General features: G+C 32.2%; 2 protein-coding genes across 4 annotated transcripts; both read right to left on the bottom strand.

Annotated features, from left to right (window-relative positions):
• Window positions 1–167: 167 nt before the first annotated feature.
• LOC107925192 (B3 domain-containing protein Os07g0563300) lies at window positions 168–6,661 on the bottom strand. 2 transcript variants are annotated; one of them, XM_016855796.2, is made up of 15 exons: window positions 6,289–6,635; window positions 5,944–6,025; window positions 5,682–5,780; window positions 5,096–5,435; window positions 4,591–4,912; window positions 4,386–4,482; window positions 3,865–4,039; window positions 3,605–3,670; window positions 3,400–3,479; window positions 3,062–3,106; window positions 2,705–2,968; window positions 2,114–2,163; window positions 1,710–1,823; window positions 1,452–1,522; window positions 168–1,301 (listed from the first exon to the last, which is right to left on the bottom strand). In XM_016855796.2, the coding sequence occupies exons 1-15, from the start codon at window positions 6,423–6,425 to the stop codon at window positions 526–528; spliced, it is 2,718 nt and encodes a 905-aa protein (XP_016711285.2). In that variant the 5' UTR covers window positions 6,426–6,635; the 3' UTR covers window positions 168–525. The 2 variants fall into 2 exon arrangements, with proteins under 2 accessions (XP_016711285.2, XP_016711287.2); XM_016855798.2 differs by lacking the exon at window positions 3,605–3,670 and having other exon boundaries at window positions 6,289–6,661.
• Window positions 6,662–12,429: 5,768 nt separating this feature from the next.
• Window positions 12,430–16,224, bottom strand: LOC121208545 (sphingosine kinase 2). Of its 2 annotated transcripts, XM_041079488.1 has the most exons (10): window positions 15,726–16,224; window positions 15,524–15,646; window positions 15,100–15,200; window positions 14,924–14,996; window positions 14,469–14,555; window positions 14,294–14,371; window positions 14,069–14,139; window positions 13,642–13,929; window positions 12,985–13,107; window positions 12,430–12,885 (listed from the first exon to the last, which is right to left on the bottom strand). In XM_041079488.1, exons 1-10 carry the CDS (start codon window positions 16,060–16,062, stop codon window positions 12,694–12,696), a joined length of 1,473 nt encoding a protein of 490 aa, XP_040935422.1. In that variant the 5' UTR covers window positions 16,063–16,224; the 3' UTR covers window positions 12,430–12,693. The 2 variants fall into 2 exon arrangements, with proteins under 2 accessions (XP_040935422.1, XP_040935423.1); XM_041079489.1 differs by lacking the exons at window positions 15,524–15,646; window positions 15,726–16,224 and having other exon boundaries at window positions 14,924–15,019.
• Window positions 16,225–19,325: the final 3,101 nt, after the last annotated feature.

The raw sequence follows: 19,325 nt of genomic DNA on the forward strand, positions 1-19,325 counted from the left end.
ATTGTAAAAATTGAATCGGTAATCAAACCGTCGTTGAGCCCATGATTCAACAGTATTTTTTTTACCTAATTCAATCAATTCTGCACCGATTTTGACAACCATGGTCAAAGCAATCCGAATCGATCAGATCAAAATTTTGAATTGGAGACAAAATTGGTAGGCAGAGATTATAAAATCATTACTCCTAAGCAAACTTTTCTGTTTCGCCGCATAATATAAATAGTATGCAAGGCAACAAAATAATGTAAAATCAACAAAATGCAATTTCTCTTTAACTTGCATTCTCTATTCTTCTTGATGTGTATATATATATATATAGCAAGGTGAGCTCCTAAAATGAACTACATTAGCTTCGACCTCCATTCTGCATCGGCAGCATCTCGGGTATTACTGCAGAGAAAATGATCGAAAACTGACCTTTGGATTATCGGTTTCTTTTTATGTCCATGGAAGAACAATGCTGATGAAGATGTATGTTTAACCAAAACTGTGGTTGATGTAGTTAATAGGATATAGTGCATTGATCTAACCGGTGGCTGATGTGGGTGCAAACGTTTTAATAGGAAAAATTGCTGGATGGTCCATGTCAGCATCTCGATGACTGGCTCTAAGATCGATGCTGCTGTTGATTTTTTCTAATTCCGTTCCGCTTCCAGGTTGCGTCTGAGTAACTTCTATGTTACTGTTGCCACTAGAGCTCAAAATACTTTGCTGCCTATGGTATTTGTCGGTGGCATCTTGAAGCAATCTCATTGTGCCGCCAGAATCTGAACCAGGTGAGAGCTCTTCTTCTCGCTCCGGCTGGATATTCAAGTCAATTTGGCCTTTAAAGGGTGAACTCGAGGATTTTAATCTGTTAGTATCATCATCCAAATTCTCGCTGACAACCTTTTTCTGGTTCGGGCTGCTGTTTCCTGCACTAGTAGTGCAAGGGAGAGGCTCATCGTCTACTACTTTATCGGGCAATGAAGGCTGCTGCTTCTTGCGTGTAGCATCTGCTTCTTTTTGCGATTGTTTCTTCTCGCGCCGCAGCATTAGGGTGCGGAAGCGTCTCTTCACTGTTTGGCAGACATTACACGTACATGTCTGCTTGTGTTTGGGGCCTTTCCCACTCGGGGGTTGAATGCATACGATACATGAGCAGCCAGGTCTATGCCGGGGATGCTTTGTCGTGGCCTGAGAAGAAGCAGGGAGAACGCCACCCTCTCCCAAGATAGCTAGGTTGGCAAGAGTATCCAACCCCTCTAAAGCATCTACATTTTCAGATTCCTGTTTAGCAACCTTCATTTTCTTAGAAGCAGCTGTCATTCATAATCACAAAAAACCAAGAATCACGGTCATAATAGGAAACGAGCAACCAAGAATCAGCATTTAAGAATGAAGAAATAAAAATATCATCACGAAATCACAGTCATACATATACGTTCTTTTTATTAAAAAACCAAAAATACCTGGATTACAGTGTGGCAGCAGATTTTCCAGCTCTTCTGCGGTCAATTCTTGAGTGGCCGAACAAGATGATCTGCCAGCATGATAGAGAAATGGAAAAAGCATTCATGTAATACCAATACAAAAACCATTGTGTTTTTAATTTATCCTTTAATTTCTTTTTTGACAGGTAGGGCGTTTAAATTGATTCAGTGTTATTAGAAATGAAAATGTATAACCATGTTTAGTTGGTAGAGAAAAACACTCAAACGACTGCTTACCTTTCAGGATCCCATGAGTTACTGGAACAGGTCCACTTGGAAGGAAGAAGAACATCGGAAGGCAATCGACGCCACTTAAAACAATCTTCACACTGAGCCCACTGGATCTTTTCCCTGACACAAGAAACAGATTGGAATTTTCGTGGTTTAAGACAACTCTTGCCGCCTGTAAGACAAGCTATCACAGTATATAGTGTTTGGTATTTTCATTATGATTTCACAGAACACTTGAATAAACCCACCAAAGTGCGAACTACATTATAAGTACAATACGGTATTTCAATATTATACAAGCAGTACAAAGATTTCAACAAGCCCACAAAAATGAACCAAAACATAGCCAAGTAATACGTTAATTGATTTTCTTTAAGATAATGCAGAGCATCCAAAAGAAAGAGAATTACCCCGACTTATCAGTTGCAAATATTGTAGGCTTCCCTAAAACAGGCGCATCCTGTTACCAGGAAAACAAATTGAGAAAATCAGGAACAACATATGGAAAAGGAAACAAAGGGTCACCTAGAAAAGGATACAATATGTAGAACATATAATCTAAAATAAAATGCTACTTATAGCAACACAAAAATAATAAACTGACTAGTTGAAAAACAACAAATACTTAAGTCCATAAGTAAAAGGAAAGTGAAAAGTCAATGACCAAAACGGATTGGATTAGCCTAGGAAAGGCTAGAATAAGAAGAAAAAGAAAAAGAAAAAGTCTTTGCATTTAACTATCCAGGACCTGTGGTAGCATTCATAAACAGCTAACAATCTACAGGTTCTTTGAGCAGCCCTATATGGCTTTATCAAGGGTGTATCAACCATAGAAAATTCTTAGATATGCATGTTAGACGAGTTCAATATGTTGACAAATGAGCAACAAATCCCCACAATGGTAAAGTGGTTTCAATTGCAGCAACTTACAACCAAAAGTGATTTCAATTACAACAGATTGCAAGTGGTCAAAAGAAGCATTAAGTGAAAATGTATGATACCCCATATTCTTCAAACTCAAAACCTTCAATCGATACAACATTGGCTACATGATTAGGAGGGGGACGGAGCAGCCCTTGAGCTTCTTCCCATGTTAGTTTCAGCTCTATCATGTCTTCATTATCAATTCTCAGTCGCTTACTCTTTGAACCCAGCACACTATTCTTCCTCTTTCTGGGAACTGCTACTTTGGTTCCTAATGCTTCCTTTGCTATGTATCCGGACTTATCAACTTTTGACCAGGAGCTGGGATCTGCCAGTTCAGCCTGGTTGTTGATGAAATGCTAGTCAGCCTGAGCTATCATTTAAATAATTAACAGTTAAGTAATATCACCAGTTTTAGGCTTAGAGATACTAACATCTCCATGGGTAGAAACTCCATTACTATTTTTGGCTTCATTTTCCTGCCAATGGAAATGCAAATATGTACATAAGTTGCTATTTGAATCAGTTGAGTTAGTGGCCGCGGCCACACAGAGTTTACAAACAATCAAGTAGATTTTAGAAGGAGCATTATCTTAACCAATGAATTAATGTTTTACCATGACTTAAGTATAACTATATCCTCAGAAGGACTCGTGAACAAGGAGGAAAAAAAAGAACTTATATAAGCCGGTTGTATATCATGCTATCTTAGCTCTAGAGCATGTAGATGCACAATCAGAATAAAAGGTACTAAATAACTGGGGTTACCAACCTGCTCAGATGCTGAAGCAGCTGAAGCCTTTCTGAAACCCATGACCAACTTCCCTCCAGGTTCAAGACGACTAAATGTTACTGAGGAAACAGCATAACTATCAGTTTTAAAACAAATGCAAGTCTTAAAACATGATGCATGATAATTGAAATAGCCACACACTGATAAGGAATACAAAGCAAATAAACAAGGGTGGGAAACACACAATTTCTGAACAACAAAATGAATAGGGCAGCAACAGGCAACAGGCAACAGGCAACAGAATCAGACCCTGTCATAACATATATGAAATGGAAAATCAAAGGACAAGGAGCAATGAAAATAAGTAAAAGGTTCTAAAGAATAAAATCAACATAGGAGAGGCACAGACTAATAAGCTATAACATGAACATGACATACTTTGGGCCTCATAGCACAAAAGATTGAATCTCTAAATCATTGTTTCAAGTGATATAAAATTGTTACCTACGTCACCAGCCTGCAATTGCATGTTCTGTATGCAAGGAGTAACACCCTCTAAAACATACATTCTGCTATTATTGTTGGGCCAGAAGCGGAATTGAAATATCCATTCCTTTCCTTTTGAATCCTGGACTTTCAGCGGTAATCCTTCTGGCTGAGATATTGGTGGGAAATATGCCTGTTTCATGATGAGTGTTTTTTATGTGATAACAATCTAGGTAAAAACTGATGAACAAAATAAAAAAGGATCCAGTATAATGAACAAAAAAAAAAAGGATTATTAAGTTACTGAAAGGACAAAACTAGATGAAAGTGTATCCAGTATAAGAAATGCAGAATGCTAAGTGAGACCGATATGCATGAAGTCAAAACCTGCTACCTAGTCACAAAATAAGAATCTAGTCTAGATGATTGATGTAAACAAAAAAAAACTTTACCACCAAGCCTTTACGACCATCAATCTATTGCAAAGCCATTAAAACAACAAATTTAGATAAATTAAAAACTCTTAAGCCATGACTCACCTCTGCACATTTTTTTGGCAGCACTAAACGTCCAATACGCCCAGCATCACTGGCACTCAACATTTTCTCAAACAAAGGAGTGATTATACAATTTGAACTTACATATGGTTAAGTCAAACTGAAGCACAATGTAGTTCAATGAAGGCACAAGAACAGCAAATAGGTACTAATAATTACGAAGATGCTTTCCAGAATAAAAGGATACTCGGCAGATATTTGCTGCAGGTCTTGGTCGGTAAACCTAGGCCAATAACGAGGAAATAACTGATTCCTTCCACGGCCATCTGGTCGTGGCCTCCCATTACGCATCTGAGTTTCACCTGAAGAGTCAAGTCCATTATGTGGATTACTATGAAATTGCTTGGCAAGTGAAGGTTGGGGGTTTGGTCGCAAAGGAGTGCCAGACACCCCCATTTGACCATTTGCTTCATCTATAGATGTGTATGGTACAGCTAAACCAAATGGTGGATTAGATGAGTCCTGAGGTTTGGTCAAACAAGAAGTATGCTGCTCCTCACAATTGATCCCTGAACATCAAATGGTTTACAAGAGGGTCAGCAGCCACCAATAAGTTGTTTTAGAGACAATTTTCACAGAAAAAGTGCATGTCCAAAAATGAGTGGACATCCACATCTTACACATGCAGCAATTAGTGTGGGTACAGATTGCCTAAAACTACCATGATTGATAGAGGGAAAGTTTTTCTGAACCTGTATTTCCATTCTCATGTATATCATGTGCAGAAGGCTTCAAAGATCCATTCATTAACCTTTCAGGAAAGTCTTCATTTTTCTTCTTTTCAAGGGAAGGAATAGATAATCTTTCTGAGACATTTAATCTGTCAATGCCAGTGGATAAGTCAACTTCATAGGGCACTCTAGAATGCAACTCAGGCTGAGGAGTTGATGAATTGAATAAACCAGGCGCTTGCCGCCAAGGTGCAGGACCCGAACCAGTTAGCTGACTCCAACCTTTAGCAGAACAATCTTTGAACCTCTCAGGCAAAGATGAATTGAAAAGCAAAGAAGGTGGCCATGAAGAATTTGGTCCCTGTGATAGAATGTGAAAAAAAAAGGCTTACTACATAGTCCACTGCAAAGGAGTGCTATTGACTAGGAAATTTACTTCAAGTAGCAAACTTGAACCTAAAATTAAGACAACATCTGCTAGAAAAAGCAGATCTTTTGTTCATATATGATAAGTATAACAATGTAAACAAATAATGACCGATTATGCCCTTATTTTCAAAAGTAACGGTTTCAATTGAAACAACATAGTAAAGTTATCCACGCTCACCAAGACAGCATTTTTCCTCGAACAAGCTATGCATAGAATTCCTCCAGCATCCAACAAAGCAAATGCATATGCTGATACAATGCATCCGCAATGAACCCGCTGCAGAGAAAGAACAATTGTGTTAAAACCAGAAAGGTAATCTAAAACGAAAAAAAAAAAAAGAACAAGAAGAAGAAAGGAAGTAAAGATCAAAGCACGCATTCAATATCATTATACCAAATTATAGCAAAATAAATTAACCTCAATAAATGTTTCTACTAACCTTCCCACATGACTCGCAGGTTCTCCAACCAGAAGCATTTAAGTGAAAAGTATCGCAAAATCTTCCCTCATCGTAAATAGAACTAAAATCACACAGAGCTTAATTCAGATTATAGTAAAGCAAATAAACTAATCGATATATCATTTTTTTAAAAGTTGTGGATTAAGTAAAGCATTTTTGAACATCTAATTCAAGTTAACAAAATTCACCAAACTCAACTCGGGAATAATCAAAGAAGAACAAAAATTCCGCAACTAAACTTAAGTCCATACTAAAATTCCAAAAAAAAAAAAAACTGCTGAAAAAACGTAGTCAACAGCGAGTAAAGATAAAAGTGAAACTCACGCGCATCGATCACAGAGCTCAGCCAACTCTCCCGTTCGCAACCGCCATCCTTTCCTCGGTCTTTCCGATTTCAAATCGTTACAGACTGAATTGAAGCAAATCCTAGAAGACGAAGTTGCTACCGAAGTCGACGTCATCTTCTTTGTTACTTTCAAAAAAAATTCAAAATTTCAGAAAAACCATACGTAAAGCTTCTTCTCTTCATGAAAAACAACAACAAAAAAAATACTTCGAAAAAAAAAACCAAAAAGAAAATGAAAGGTTAAGGGCTGATCTGCACAATCATGAAAAAAATAACGAAAATAAAAAGTAAGAAAAGGGGTTTTAGAAGGGAGGGGAGTGAAACGTAAGTGACAGGGAAAAATGATAAACCAAATAAATAGATAGCAAAATGCGTTAGATATGATAAAAAATGGTTTAAATTTTCTTTCAGCACCTGTACTATTTGGACTTTTGAAGTTAAGTCCTTTTACTTTTGATTCTAGGTTTTTTAGGGTTAATATACTATATGGTACTCAATTTTGATTCCAATATTCAATTTAGTACCTGAGTTTTTTGTCCCAATTTAGTACTTGGATTTGGATTCCATATATTATTTTGGTACTTGAATTTTTTTCAAGTTTTGTTTGTCCTAGTTAAGTATCTGAATTTTACTTCAATATTCAATTTGATACTTTTTTTGTCTCAATTTAGTACTTAATTTTTTTACTAGAACATACATATTAAAACATTAATTGAGCCACACGATGTGATTTAATCTAGATACCAATTTGAATATTAAAATAAAAAATAAAAGAATTTAATATCTCCATTTGTATTATTTCAAAATGAAATCCGACACTTTCAAAAATAAAATAAAATCCAATTCATAACACATTTCTATTAATTTTCAACACTAATCCTCAATCAAATTTTAGTTTTTTAAACAGTAATTTTCAACGTTAACATACTATTTATTTAAATTTAACAAGAGTCGATTATTGACTGGACTTTAAATTTTAAATTAGTAGAATAATTAAATTTTTAGAATTAAGTTTCAAAACTGTGAAAACAACAAGGACTAAAGAAAAAATTAAATATAAATAAATAAAAATAAAATAAACCGGCGTGTTTTTCATTTTTTATAATTGTTACATTGAGACTAAAAACAGCTTAAAAGACACGTCGAGTCCGTAGCCAATTTTTTTTAATATTTGTTGTTCCCTTTTTTGTCTTTGTATTTTTTTGGGATAATCTTCTTAAAAAATTACTTTAATATTATTTATTTTAAGACTCCAGGGAGTTTTTAGTCATTCCAGTTCTTAAAAGTTTAGGTTCGGTATTTTGACTTCCATTTGACTGTTGTTAAACTAATTTTCCAGAATTCCCGCATGACAAAAACCAACTAATATATGGTTTATTGTTTGATGAGTTGGTTATAAAAAAACCTTTATTATTAACCAGAAATTCATATTCATCCAAACCATCAAATATAAATTTCTACGATAAAATAATAATAATTAGTAATATAAAACAGTAGGAATATAAAACAGTAGGATCGAATCCACAGGGACTGGCTACGACATACAAACTGACTCTTGCCAAATTTCTAACTGCAATACATATGTTCACAATTTAAGATTTCGACAGCTTTGAGATCTAAAAAGCCCAACTCGAATCAACGGCCTCAACTAAGTGAGTCATTTAAATTCGATCTCTATCTCCCTTTACGGAATCCAACTGACTTTTTTCACCTAAACGCTCCAATTTGTTCGTGGGAATTTAAACACAGCACAGCCGATTTGTCTTCCCAACTATACACCGAACAACTCCAACATAACATGCATTTTTTTAATTGAAGCTGAATCAACTTTAAGGGGCAAATTTATATTCCATATACCAAAGAGATAGAAAATACTATGTTGAGAGGTTTTTGGAGCGAGCCTGTATCTCACTATTGTTTTATTGGAGCAATTTCCGTGCTAAAACTAAAAGGAGTTTAGTTAATCATCGAAAAGTAAAATGCAAAAGGTAAAATGTCTGTTTAATTGACTGTAGCTACTAGGTATTTATACCTACTTTTAGTGCTAAAATTTAGCTAAATTTTTTTTAAATATTATCACTAAATAATCCTAAATATTATCACTAAATAATTTAAATTTTAAAAATTAAATTTAAACTAGAATTTAAACTAATTACTGAATTGTAACAATATAAATAATTCTTCAATCTTTATCCAATCACTTTTTAAAAAAAATTTCAAGCCTTTAATTTTTATCCAGTCATCTTTAAATCTTCAATCTTTCAATCAAGCCCTCCTTTTTGTTTTTTGTTCCAAATTAGCCCCTTTTTGTAAGAGTTTGAATTTAGACACCAACTTCATTCCTGATAAAAAAATCTAAATTTAATAGCATTTTATCCAATAATTAGCCAAAATAAATACATTAAAAATACAAATTCATCTTGCTATCAGAAATCAAAATCTTTTAAAATATTAAAACTAAATTATAAAATTTCTCATGTAGGAAGGTCAAAGTGTAATTTTACCAGATATTAATTTATAATTCGATAAAATTTAAAATATTTACAAATTGGCATATACGTATATATATGATTATTATTTAATACATTCATAGGCGTCAAGGGATAGACAGTGGCCCTGACCTGTCTTCCTTAAATAGGAAAAGTACCATTTAAAGATCGAGTTGACTAGGAATCCCTATACTATTATGTAAAGTTCATTTTAGTCCCTCTACTAAAAAATGTTCCATAGTAGTTTATGTACATTAAAAATTTATTCAAATCATGATACTATTACAATTTACTATTAAGTTACTAATAATTTAGACAAAATATATCATACTCAATTGATTTATCCATGATAATAGATTTTTTTAGGCATACAATAGTTTAAAAATACAATGAATTTTTGGGATGACGGTTGGTTTTTTTAATGAGTCGGGTCATGGGTAAACTAGTTGTGTATTTTGCCTAAATTATCAATAAATTAACGATAATTGTAATGATACCGTGATTTGAATAAATTGTTAATGTACAATAATTAATTTAGAGTAATTTTTATTAGAGGGGCAAAAATAAATTTTACATAATAGTATAAAAACTTTTAGTAGACTTTAACATTTAAAAGGTACTTTCCTAATTTAGAGGTCAAGGTCATTGTTTGCCACTTGAGACCCTCTGCAGGACCAAAGTCAGAAAAATTTTTTAGGGAGGAAAAATTAAATTGTATATCTTTATGATAGTAAAAATACAATTTCACAATTTTAATATCTATATCTTTATAATTTTTAAATAATTAATCAATTTTTTTATTATTTTTAGGGAGTCAAAGTGTAATTTTATATTTACTAATTTAATTTTTTATAAATTTTAAAAGAATCAAAAATTTATTCATTTTAAGGGAACCAAAACCTTTACCAAACCCTAACTACGCCCTTGCGCTTTTAGTATTAATGTATTACATACTAATCCTATATTAATATATGCCACTCTGTCATTTCATTTATTTCATTAATTGTGTTTTTAAATTAACTAAATTGTGTTATTCTATTATAAGAATATATGTATTTATTTGGAAAAATAATTAATGAAATTACATCATAATAACAAATTGCATTTTCTATTTATTTGGAAAGAGGGAGAGGGCAAATTTGGTCATTGCAGATTATATGGTAATGGGGAAGTCATGCATGGCCCGCCGCCGCAGTCATGCACGTTTCACGTAGCACATGCTTCATTGGTTTTCCGAATTTTTTTTAAAATTATTTTTATAAAATTTTAAAATAATTGATTAAAATCAAGAAAATCATGTTTAAAATAATTATATTGTATTTTGGTTTGATTTTTTATCAATTTTATTTAATTTAAATTTAAATTATATTTAAATATATTCAATTAAATGTTTATTCATAAATTAACGAATAATAAATATTCAAATTAAATCGAATTTTATTTTAATTTTTTAATTTCCCCTATTTGTAAAATATAGTTTTTAAACTTACAAAATTGAAAAAGAGGTTATTGGTGAGTGTATAACTATAAAAAAAAAATATAAATATAAAGAAATACAGTAAGGTTATCAATTTTGTACCGACAAAAACACTCTGTTTCATTAGTAAACTAGAGCAACAAAATATTTGTAAATATTAGTGAATGAATCATATATAAATGGTTTGATTCGGTTTTCAAAAATAAAATTTTGTTATTTTATAATTTTATAATTTTTTGTAAGATGTCGACCTGAATTCTATCTAAATCTATCAATTTAGGTTTATTCGATTCATCAATTTTAACAATTATGTTAAATAAGGATCGACATATATATTAGATTATAGCACATTTATGAAGCGATAAAAATTTATATATAAATTTATTAATTAAAAAATTTATGTAATAACTTGATGGCCAAAAAAAATGTAAGAACTTATGATAATGCAACAATTAAATAAAGTTTTGGTTAAAATAGAAAAATAAAAAAAATAGAAGAAAAAAATATATAGTGTCTTAGATTCAAGTTCCATTATATATGTAGGAATAAAAATAAAAGTAAAAGCATTCATGTAATAATATGATTTTGTTTAAAAAAAAATTTAATCATTTGTCAACCGAGTTATACTCAGTTAATTCGTAATATCAACTCAATTTTAGAGATTTTCAATTTTAGAGATTTTAAGTATAGTAATATATAATCTTCTTGTGGCTAGTTTTATTTGAATTGAACTAGATCAATTGGTCAGATTGATTAGACCGAAAATTGGCTAGTATACTGGTCTAGACATAGCACATAAATAGTTTTTGAGTGAATCGCACGAAACTAGTAAAAAAAAATTGAGATAAAAAAACTAATTGTTGATCCCATTTTATAAATCCTTAATTAATTATTTAATTATTATTGAATTTGTAATCTAATCAATTAAACCAAAAATTGATAATTATCTGACTAGTTCAACCATTGGTACAATTAGTAAAATATTCCCTGTGACGAATATTATTTGGATTTTTGTAGCCAATATTATTAGGATTTTTCACATGACATACAGTCACTTTGTTGAGTCTTACAAAAAAGTCAAAGTAGGTAAACGTTTATTAATTTCGGACAAACTTTCTGACATTAATTTGGTGTTTTCATCATTTTCGTTTCAAAACCCTCATTGACTTGCGTAAACTATATTCAAAGTCATTAAATTATTAATAAATATACATTTTAGTCGCTTAACTTCAATAGTCACAAAAATGATCACTAAATTATTCAAAAGTTTTCATTTAAGTTATTAAACTATGCGAACGCTTTTATTTAAGTTAATGGACTATTAAGTATTTTCTTTTCTAAAAAGTCCAGCTAGCATACTCCAAGCAACAATTTGAAAATCGATACAGTAGATCAATAACTATTGATAAATAAAACATATCTTAAATTCAAGTCAATCTGACAATCCAGGTTGAAGATCAAAGAAAAAAACTATATGGATTTTGGTTCATGGACTCATGACGTTTAAAACTGTTTCATGAAAAAAATTAAACTGTAGAAAAGAAAAAGAATGGGAGCTCTCGATTGATACAAGCTGTGCAAATAGAGAAGGCCATATAACAGTAATTTTAACAGACTAGTGACTTAAATAAAAAATTTTAAATAATTCAATGATCATCTTTTAATTTTTTTAAGTTGAATGACCAAAACGTCAATTTACTAATAGTTTAGTGAGTACTTTATCCTTGGCTTAAATATATCTAAAACCAAACTAAAGTCCAACATTTCTATGTTTCTTTTTCTTGCAAATCGGATTCCAACAACTCGAATTTGAGTCGATCACTGTCAAATTGAACTCGAGCAACTCGAACCAATAAAATTCAAACATTTCCTAACACTTAAATCAAATAACCCAGCATAAATAATTTAAACTTGAACATAAAAAACTTGGTCTGAAGCAAGTGTATAAATCAAACTCGTTTGTTACTAGATACAAGGGCTTAATCAAAGCTAGTCGAGCAAACTCGAACAGTTCAGTTTTTATCTCAAATTGAACTCAATCTCTAACATCAATCAAGTTTGAACTGAATTTCGAGTCAAGTTGAAATAACTCAGAATTTTCTAATGAAAAAGACATCAACTAATACTACGCAAATCTCACAAATGCTTAATAGTAAACAATTGAACTTCCTTTAATCTTATTATTGAGAATCAACAATAATAATAATAACAAATGACAGACGGAGTAAGGTTGATATATGGGGTGCGATTATTAGTTAAAATATTGAAGGCTACACTGAAATTTCCATTGTTTAAATTGAAACTGATTATGAAACGAGAGGCATTCGATCGATTCAATCAGATCGGTTTGGATTCTTAAGTCGTAAAAGGACCCGCGACCATCATCATATGAAACTTTGAAGATCAAAACAATGTCTCTATTTAGGTGCAAAGAGAGTAGCCAAACCTTGATCCACAGTTATTTGCACCTTATCATAGGCCATAAGTGGCTTTTGATTACCCTTGTACGTTACGTTTCCCCTTGCGATGACTTCACCATCCGAGTCTATGATCCCTTCCTTCGTTGCGTCCTCAACTCGGGTACCGGGTTCCAAAATGAATGCCTTCACCTGTAGTTTTAGTCATAGAACATAACATGGATAGCTCCATCATAAAAGAGATATAATAATCTCTGCTATACCTTATGTATGTATCATTTGTGAACTCACCTTAATGTATGTAACATACGGTGATTCGACATGACTCCCATCATTCATATTTGACATCATTGACAGCAAGGCTAATTTTGGCAAGCCCTTAACCATAATCAAGTCCAAATAACCATCTGAAAACTGCGATCACATCCGACAAAGAAAGTAATTGTAAATGTTAGAAACGGAAATCAATCTGAATAGTTCAAACCTCTATTGTAAATCAACAAAACAAAAGTATATTGCATAGATTAAGTTTGGTATGGCTGTGGGTAGAAATCGAAACTGGTAGAGGTGAAACAAGGTTCTGAGCATTGCACATTCTACACAATAGTTATTCTCTCAAAACCTTAGAGCTCCCGAAAATTCAGAAAGAAGCATGAAAACAGTTTTCACCAGATCAACAGGGCATCTATGCCATAGATTATAGAGTGAAAATTTCAATTGCTTCACATTGCATGGTGCGCTAATATATACCCCGTAAAAATGGTAAGAATAAGACAGAACAAAAGAAACATAGCAGGTATCTGTTCTTCGACTTTCTCGTCAGCGGCATTCGGAGAACTGAAATTTGACTGTTGGTTATGAATGAAGCAGAACATTGTAGCGAATTAAGAGAGTTTTTTACGGTTAATATAATAAATTACTATGTTCAAAGTTGAGTGTAAAATAAACCTTTGCATTTGGTGCAGCCATGACATCTTCGCTTCCCCATGGTACATTATGGAGCCAGACCGAAACAAATGGTCCACTAATAGTCCTCCAATGCATGTCCTCCAACTTAACATCAGACCCAAGGTATCCATGCTGTTGAGTTTTCAAAGACTCCTCTTGCTTTGGGCTTTCTTCATCAGTAGGTTTACAATGATAACTCACTGGCTCCCCATAATCTTCAAAGCCAGGAGCCGGCACAAAACAAATACGTCCATTGTAGTGCCTCAAATGAAATATTCGTTGAATAGCCTACACAGGAAACACACAAACTATTCCAATTACGAAACCCAAATCATATTAAAGTGCCATACAAGCTGTGCCCTAAAGGAGGCGCAACAGCTATTATATAAACGCGGAGCAGAAAACCAGATAACATGAAGGGACACACGTAGAAATCGAGACGAGCACTCCCCATCCACCTATATTTTTCGGATTCAATGTCTATATCTGCTATCAGACCTGAAATAAAAGAAAATCCAAGTAAAAGCTGCAATACTTTTAAAGTTTGTGATCAGTAGTCAAAACCAAATCAATATATTACCAAACTTATTGCCAACAGATCCAGATCAAACGTAGCAAATAAACATGCAATCCAAAGGAGGAATCGACATACCCCAAGCAAGCATCAAGACACTAAAAAACCTCGTTTTCCCTTGCAAGATGGTAGCTACATCAAGCGAATGTTTATAACCTGCCAGGAGTAAAACGTTCAGCCAAGAATTTCTTCACCCAAAATGAAATACAATTTTTTTGCTATTCCCAATGAAATCATAGACACCCGTGTTAACCTCGGATAACAGCAAGAATGGCATTAGATACGCAGCATGGTTCACCTGCTGCATGCAGCAAAGATTTAACCATGCCATTTCCTGTTCCTGCAGCCCCAAAAATTTACTATCAAATCAACACAGCTAAAATAAGTCAGTATAGTTCACCAAATATGGTCATTCCCTCAAGGATAATTAACTAGGGAAAGAGAATCAAAACAACCAGAAATCGTAATGAGGAACCAACACAAACTTAATAGAGCAACAAATCGAGTTTTAGTAGCCTGAGATAAAAAACACACACAACAATCAATATACATGGCCAAGTAAATATCTTATATGTGCCACATACATTAAACCAACAAACCATTGCAAGAAATTCCTGTGAAACACAACCCAAAGATGAACTTGCATCCTCAAATCATGTCAAAGAAAATTTTAACTTATACTAACATGGCGATAGATAGAAAACGAACCGGCAGGAACCATTCCTATAGGCATGTTTATTGCAGCACTCCAATCTTCTCTTTCAAGCAGTCCATTTACCACCTACTAAAAAGTTACAACAAATACTGACATAAATAAAATTAAAGCCATGAAAGTTTACACTCTATAACAATGCACTACTCAAAACATCAGAATTCAAACCAACCTCAACAAGAATCCCATCTCCACTAACACTGACAATACCATCATATTTTGATAAATCCATAGTTTTGGCAACTTCTTTTGCATGCAGCTGATACTTAGTTTCTGAGAAAATTCATGTAGTTATCATCAAAATCACTATACAATGAACAGAAATTTGCTAAATTAAAACCTCTTTCACCAAAAATCTCTATCTCCCTAGCGATTTTTGAATTGGTAAGCACAATAATACCAGCAATCTAATTCAGTAAAACTTACGATTCCATTAGCATATCGTTCATCGTAAAATTATTAAGTAAAACGAACAATTCAATAAGACTAACAATTAATGTTCTAATTTTCGTTTCTTGTACCAAACCGATATCCATTCCTAGTAATAAGATTGATTAAAACAGGAATATAGTGGAAAAATAAATAATAATCCAAACCTATGACGGTGATTTGAATATCTGCATCTTCAAGGTAAGGTTTTACATCTTCTGAGAAAATTTTAGTGGCGGATTTTTTTCCTCCGAATGGATTCAAAAATATTAATAATCTCTTTGGCCGTCCTGTTTTGATATTTGAACAAAAAAAAATTACGAACAATAATTAAAATTTTACAAAATCTGAAAAAAAAAGAAATTGTACCTAGAGAATCAATGTAATCCCTAAGCTTCTGAGACCAGAGTGCGAGTGAATCTTCTGATAGAGGCTCGAACACAAAGCTCTCCCTCACCAAATCTCCCCTGTTCCCGCAACAGCAGATTCCTTCTCTCTCTTCCACGACGGCCTTGATTCGGATTCTGGAACCTTCTTCCACAGCGAATCCGAGTACCTCCTTCTCCACGGCCAAGCACCGTTGACGTTGACCTAAAAACCGGAGCCTCCCGTCGCGCGTGAGCGTGAGAGGGACGGCAGTGCCGTTGACTAGGACTTGGTCCGATAGTATAGGGGAGAGGTTATCGAGCTGACCACCTTGATCCATAGAGCTGACCGGCTTGAAAGACGGTTCGTATTTGTCTCACAAGTGACAGCTTGTTGTTGTTATTAATAAGGAGAGGGGAGGAAGGTGGCGGCGAGTTTCGGTCCGGCTTAGAATGGAGAACCGGGTTTAATACGGCATCCTTTTTGTTTTGCCTCTCTTTTTACGTCAAGTTGGTTTCTGGACGTTTTTTTTTCCTTTTTGCTTTCTCTCTCTAGTGTCTTTCGGTTGATTGGACCACGCTCTCACGCGCTAGTTTTTTTGTTTGTGGTCTAATTATGTTTTTAGTACTTTTACTATGTTTTAATTTGGTATAATTTGATTCTTATGTTTTTATAATATTATTGTTAGTTCTAATTTAATAAAATAAGGGTAAACTACACTCAAAACCACTAAATTATTAGTATGTTTGTGTTTTTGTCCCTCAACTTCAAAAAGATATAAAATAGTCATTGAATTATTTAAAAGTTTCCATTTAAGTTATTGAAATATTTGAAAATTTTTATTTAAGTCACTAGGATTTTTTTATTTTTTTTAAAGTTCAGATAGCAAGATATAAGTGACTATTTGACAATTGGTATGGTGGATCAATACCATCAACGAGTAGAATAACATATCTTTTATCCGAGTCAATCCGACGATCACATTCAAAGATTGGAGAATAAAATTGTTTAGATTTTGATTTGCAGATTCATGACGTTCAAAATTATTTCATAAAACAAACTAACCTATAGAAGAGAAGGGACTGGGAGTTTTTAATTAGTATAGAAAATGTGAACAGAGAAGGTTATACAATAGTGATTTCAACAACCCAATGACTTAAATTATAATTTTTGAATAGTTTAGTGATCATTTTGTAAATTTTTTAAATTAAGTGACCAAAATGTCAACTTACTAATACTTTAGTTATATTGAGTGTAGTTTACTCATAAAATAATTAGTTGTTGTTGTTAATGAATTTTTTAAATAGTCTTAAGCATTTGATTTACATGTAAATCTATTATTGGTTAGACATGGTTGATGGATTTTCACGTAATTATAATTATGTGATCAAATTACAGTACATAAATTTACGTCATTTCCAGTGAGGCATTCGTTATAATGGCACGGCCAAGGCATTCGGAACTTTCTTTTCCATAATTATTCTGGATTAAGTGCTAATATGTGTAGATCGTGTCTAAATTTATTCTAGTTTATATTGTTATTATTTGATTGACAGCAATTAATAATATTATTTGGTTGGATTTGTCTAACTAGAGAAGTAAATTTTGTCAAATTAAAAAAAAATCATAAATTTCAATGTTAAAATTAGAATTAGACCTTGTTTGATTTCTTGCTAGAATAATCTTCATAATTATTAGATTTTTTTTCCATTTTGTCAAAATAAAATATTATTATAAATAAGAATTAGCAATATCCATAATATTATGTTAAATATTTATACATTAACTTTTTTTTATCATTTCTAAAAACTAAATAAGAAAATAAATGGAAGGCTAAATATGCCATAAATTATTGTATTATTCACAAATTTAGAATTTAGTTTATATATATATTTTTTAAGAATTTAGTCTCTTTACTTTTCAAATTTCAAAATCAAGATCTAACTGTTAACATTGTTATTTTTTTTTGTCAAAATTGTTGGTGTGATATTTTGAAATAAAAAAAAAACCCTCATTTGGTAGCAATTTAACTAAAAAATGACATTGTAATGATCTTGAATTCAACAAAATAATTCTAATAGTGTTAACAGTTCGACCTGAATTTTGAAATTTGAAAAATAATGGGACTAAATTCCTAGAAATAAAAGTACAAAAATTAAATTCCAAATTTTCAAAAAGTATAGGGACTTATAACATATTTTAACCTAAATGAAATGTAACCCATAAAACTGAAAGGGCGCGTGGAGCGAAGCAGAAATGATGAGAAGATGATGAAGCAATTACGCAGCCCCAAGGTGTGCGGGTTCTCGGGACATTACACCTAACTTACTATGAGCTTTGTTACGGCTCCACGCTCCATTAATGGCACGTGTTGAGGACATTCTTTAAAATTGGTCAACTCTACCAACTCTAAATTTAATTTACGGGAATCATCTACTTCATGTTTGGGAGATAAATAAGCTCCGATTTGGAGGGGTTTTTTAATCAATGTTTTGTTCATTATGCAACAATCATCTATCTTGATATGGAGCCCATGAGAAAGTAATTAAATTTTTGAGGGAGTAAACTGTAAATTTATTGTTTTTGAAAGGGTTGAAATTGGATACTTTATTTTAGGAGAAGCAAAATGTAATTTTGTCACCATATTAACTTAAAATTTTTATATTTTTTAAAGAGATTAAATTATTATTTTTATCTATTTTAGGGGGTTAAGATCTCTACTTAGCCCCTCTAACTCTACCTTTAAAGTTCCGTATTCGATAAATTAAAATGAATTAATTATTAAATTCAATACTTGTGATAATTCAGTTTAATTGAAATTAGTGATAAATTTGACATTAAAACTTGCTACAATGAATTGAGATGAGTGAAAATGAAAAAATTATCAATCCCGTCATGTGTGTTGAGTAAAGGAAAATTCTGATGTATTGATAGTATATAATTTAATACATTATTGTTAGAGTAAATGATGATATATTGTAAAATAAAAAATAAAATAAATTTATTTAATTAAAATTATATATTTTATTATCTGATTCACTAATAATTTATAAAATTATATATAATCAATACACCAAATATTAGGTTGAAAAAATTATGATTTAACCTTTTTATTCAAAAATCGCAAGTCCCATAAATTTTTTTGGGCATTTTAAAGATCAATTAGAGAAGCCCACATTAAACCCAAACTTAAAGCCTAAATGTTGTGTTTGTTGTTTTTAACGGTAAATTATATTCAAAGGTATAAAATGGTTATTGAACTATGTGAAGACTTTTATTTAAGTTAATGAATTATTTGAAAATTTTTATTTAAGTAACTGAGTTGTAAAGTTTTTTTTCTTTGAAGTCCAACTAGTGAGTTTTAAGCGACGATTTGATAATTGATACGGTAGATTAATACTCATCGATGAGTAGAAGAACGTACCTTAGATTAAAGTTGATAAGATGATTAATGTCGAAATTAGAGAAGTAATGTATTTGGATTTTGGTTTGTAGATTTGTGAAGTTCAAAATTGTTTCATGAAAAAAAAAGAATTGTTGAAGAAAAGTAGAAGGAGAACTTTCAATATTGGTATAGGCCGTACGAATAGAGAATGTTAGTGA

This window comes from Gossypium hirsutum, chromosome A10 (assembly GCF_007990345.1).
Source record: "Gossypium hirsutum isolate 1008001.06 chromosome A10, Gossypium_hirsutum_v2.1, whole genome shotgun sequence".
Classification (NCBI taxonomy): Eukaryota; Viridiplantae; Streptophyta; class Magnoliopsida; order Malvales; family Malvaceae; genus Gossypium; species Gossypium hirsutum.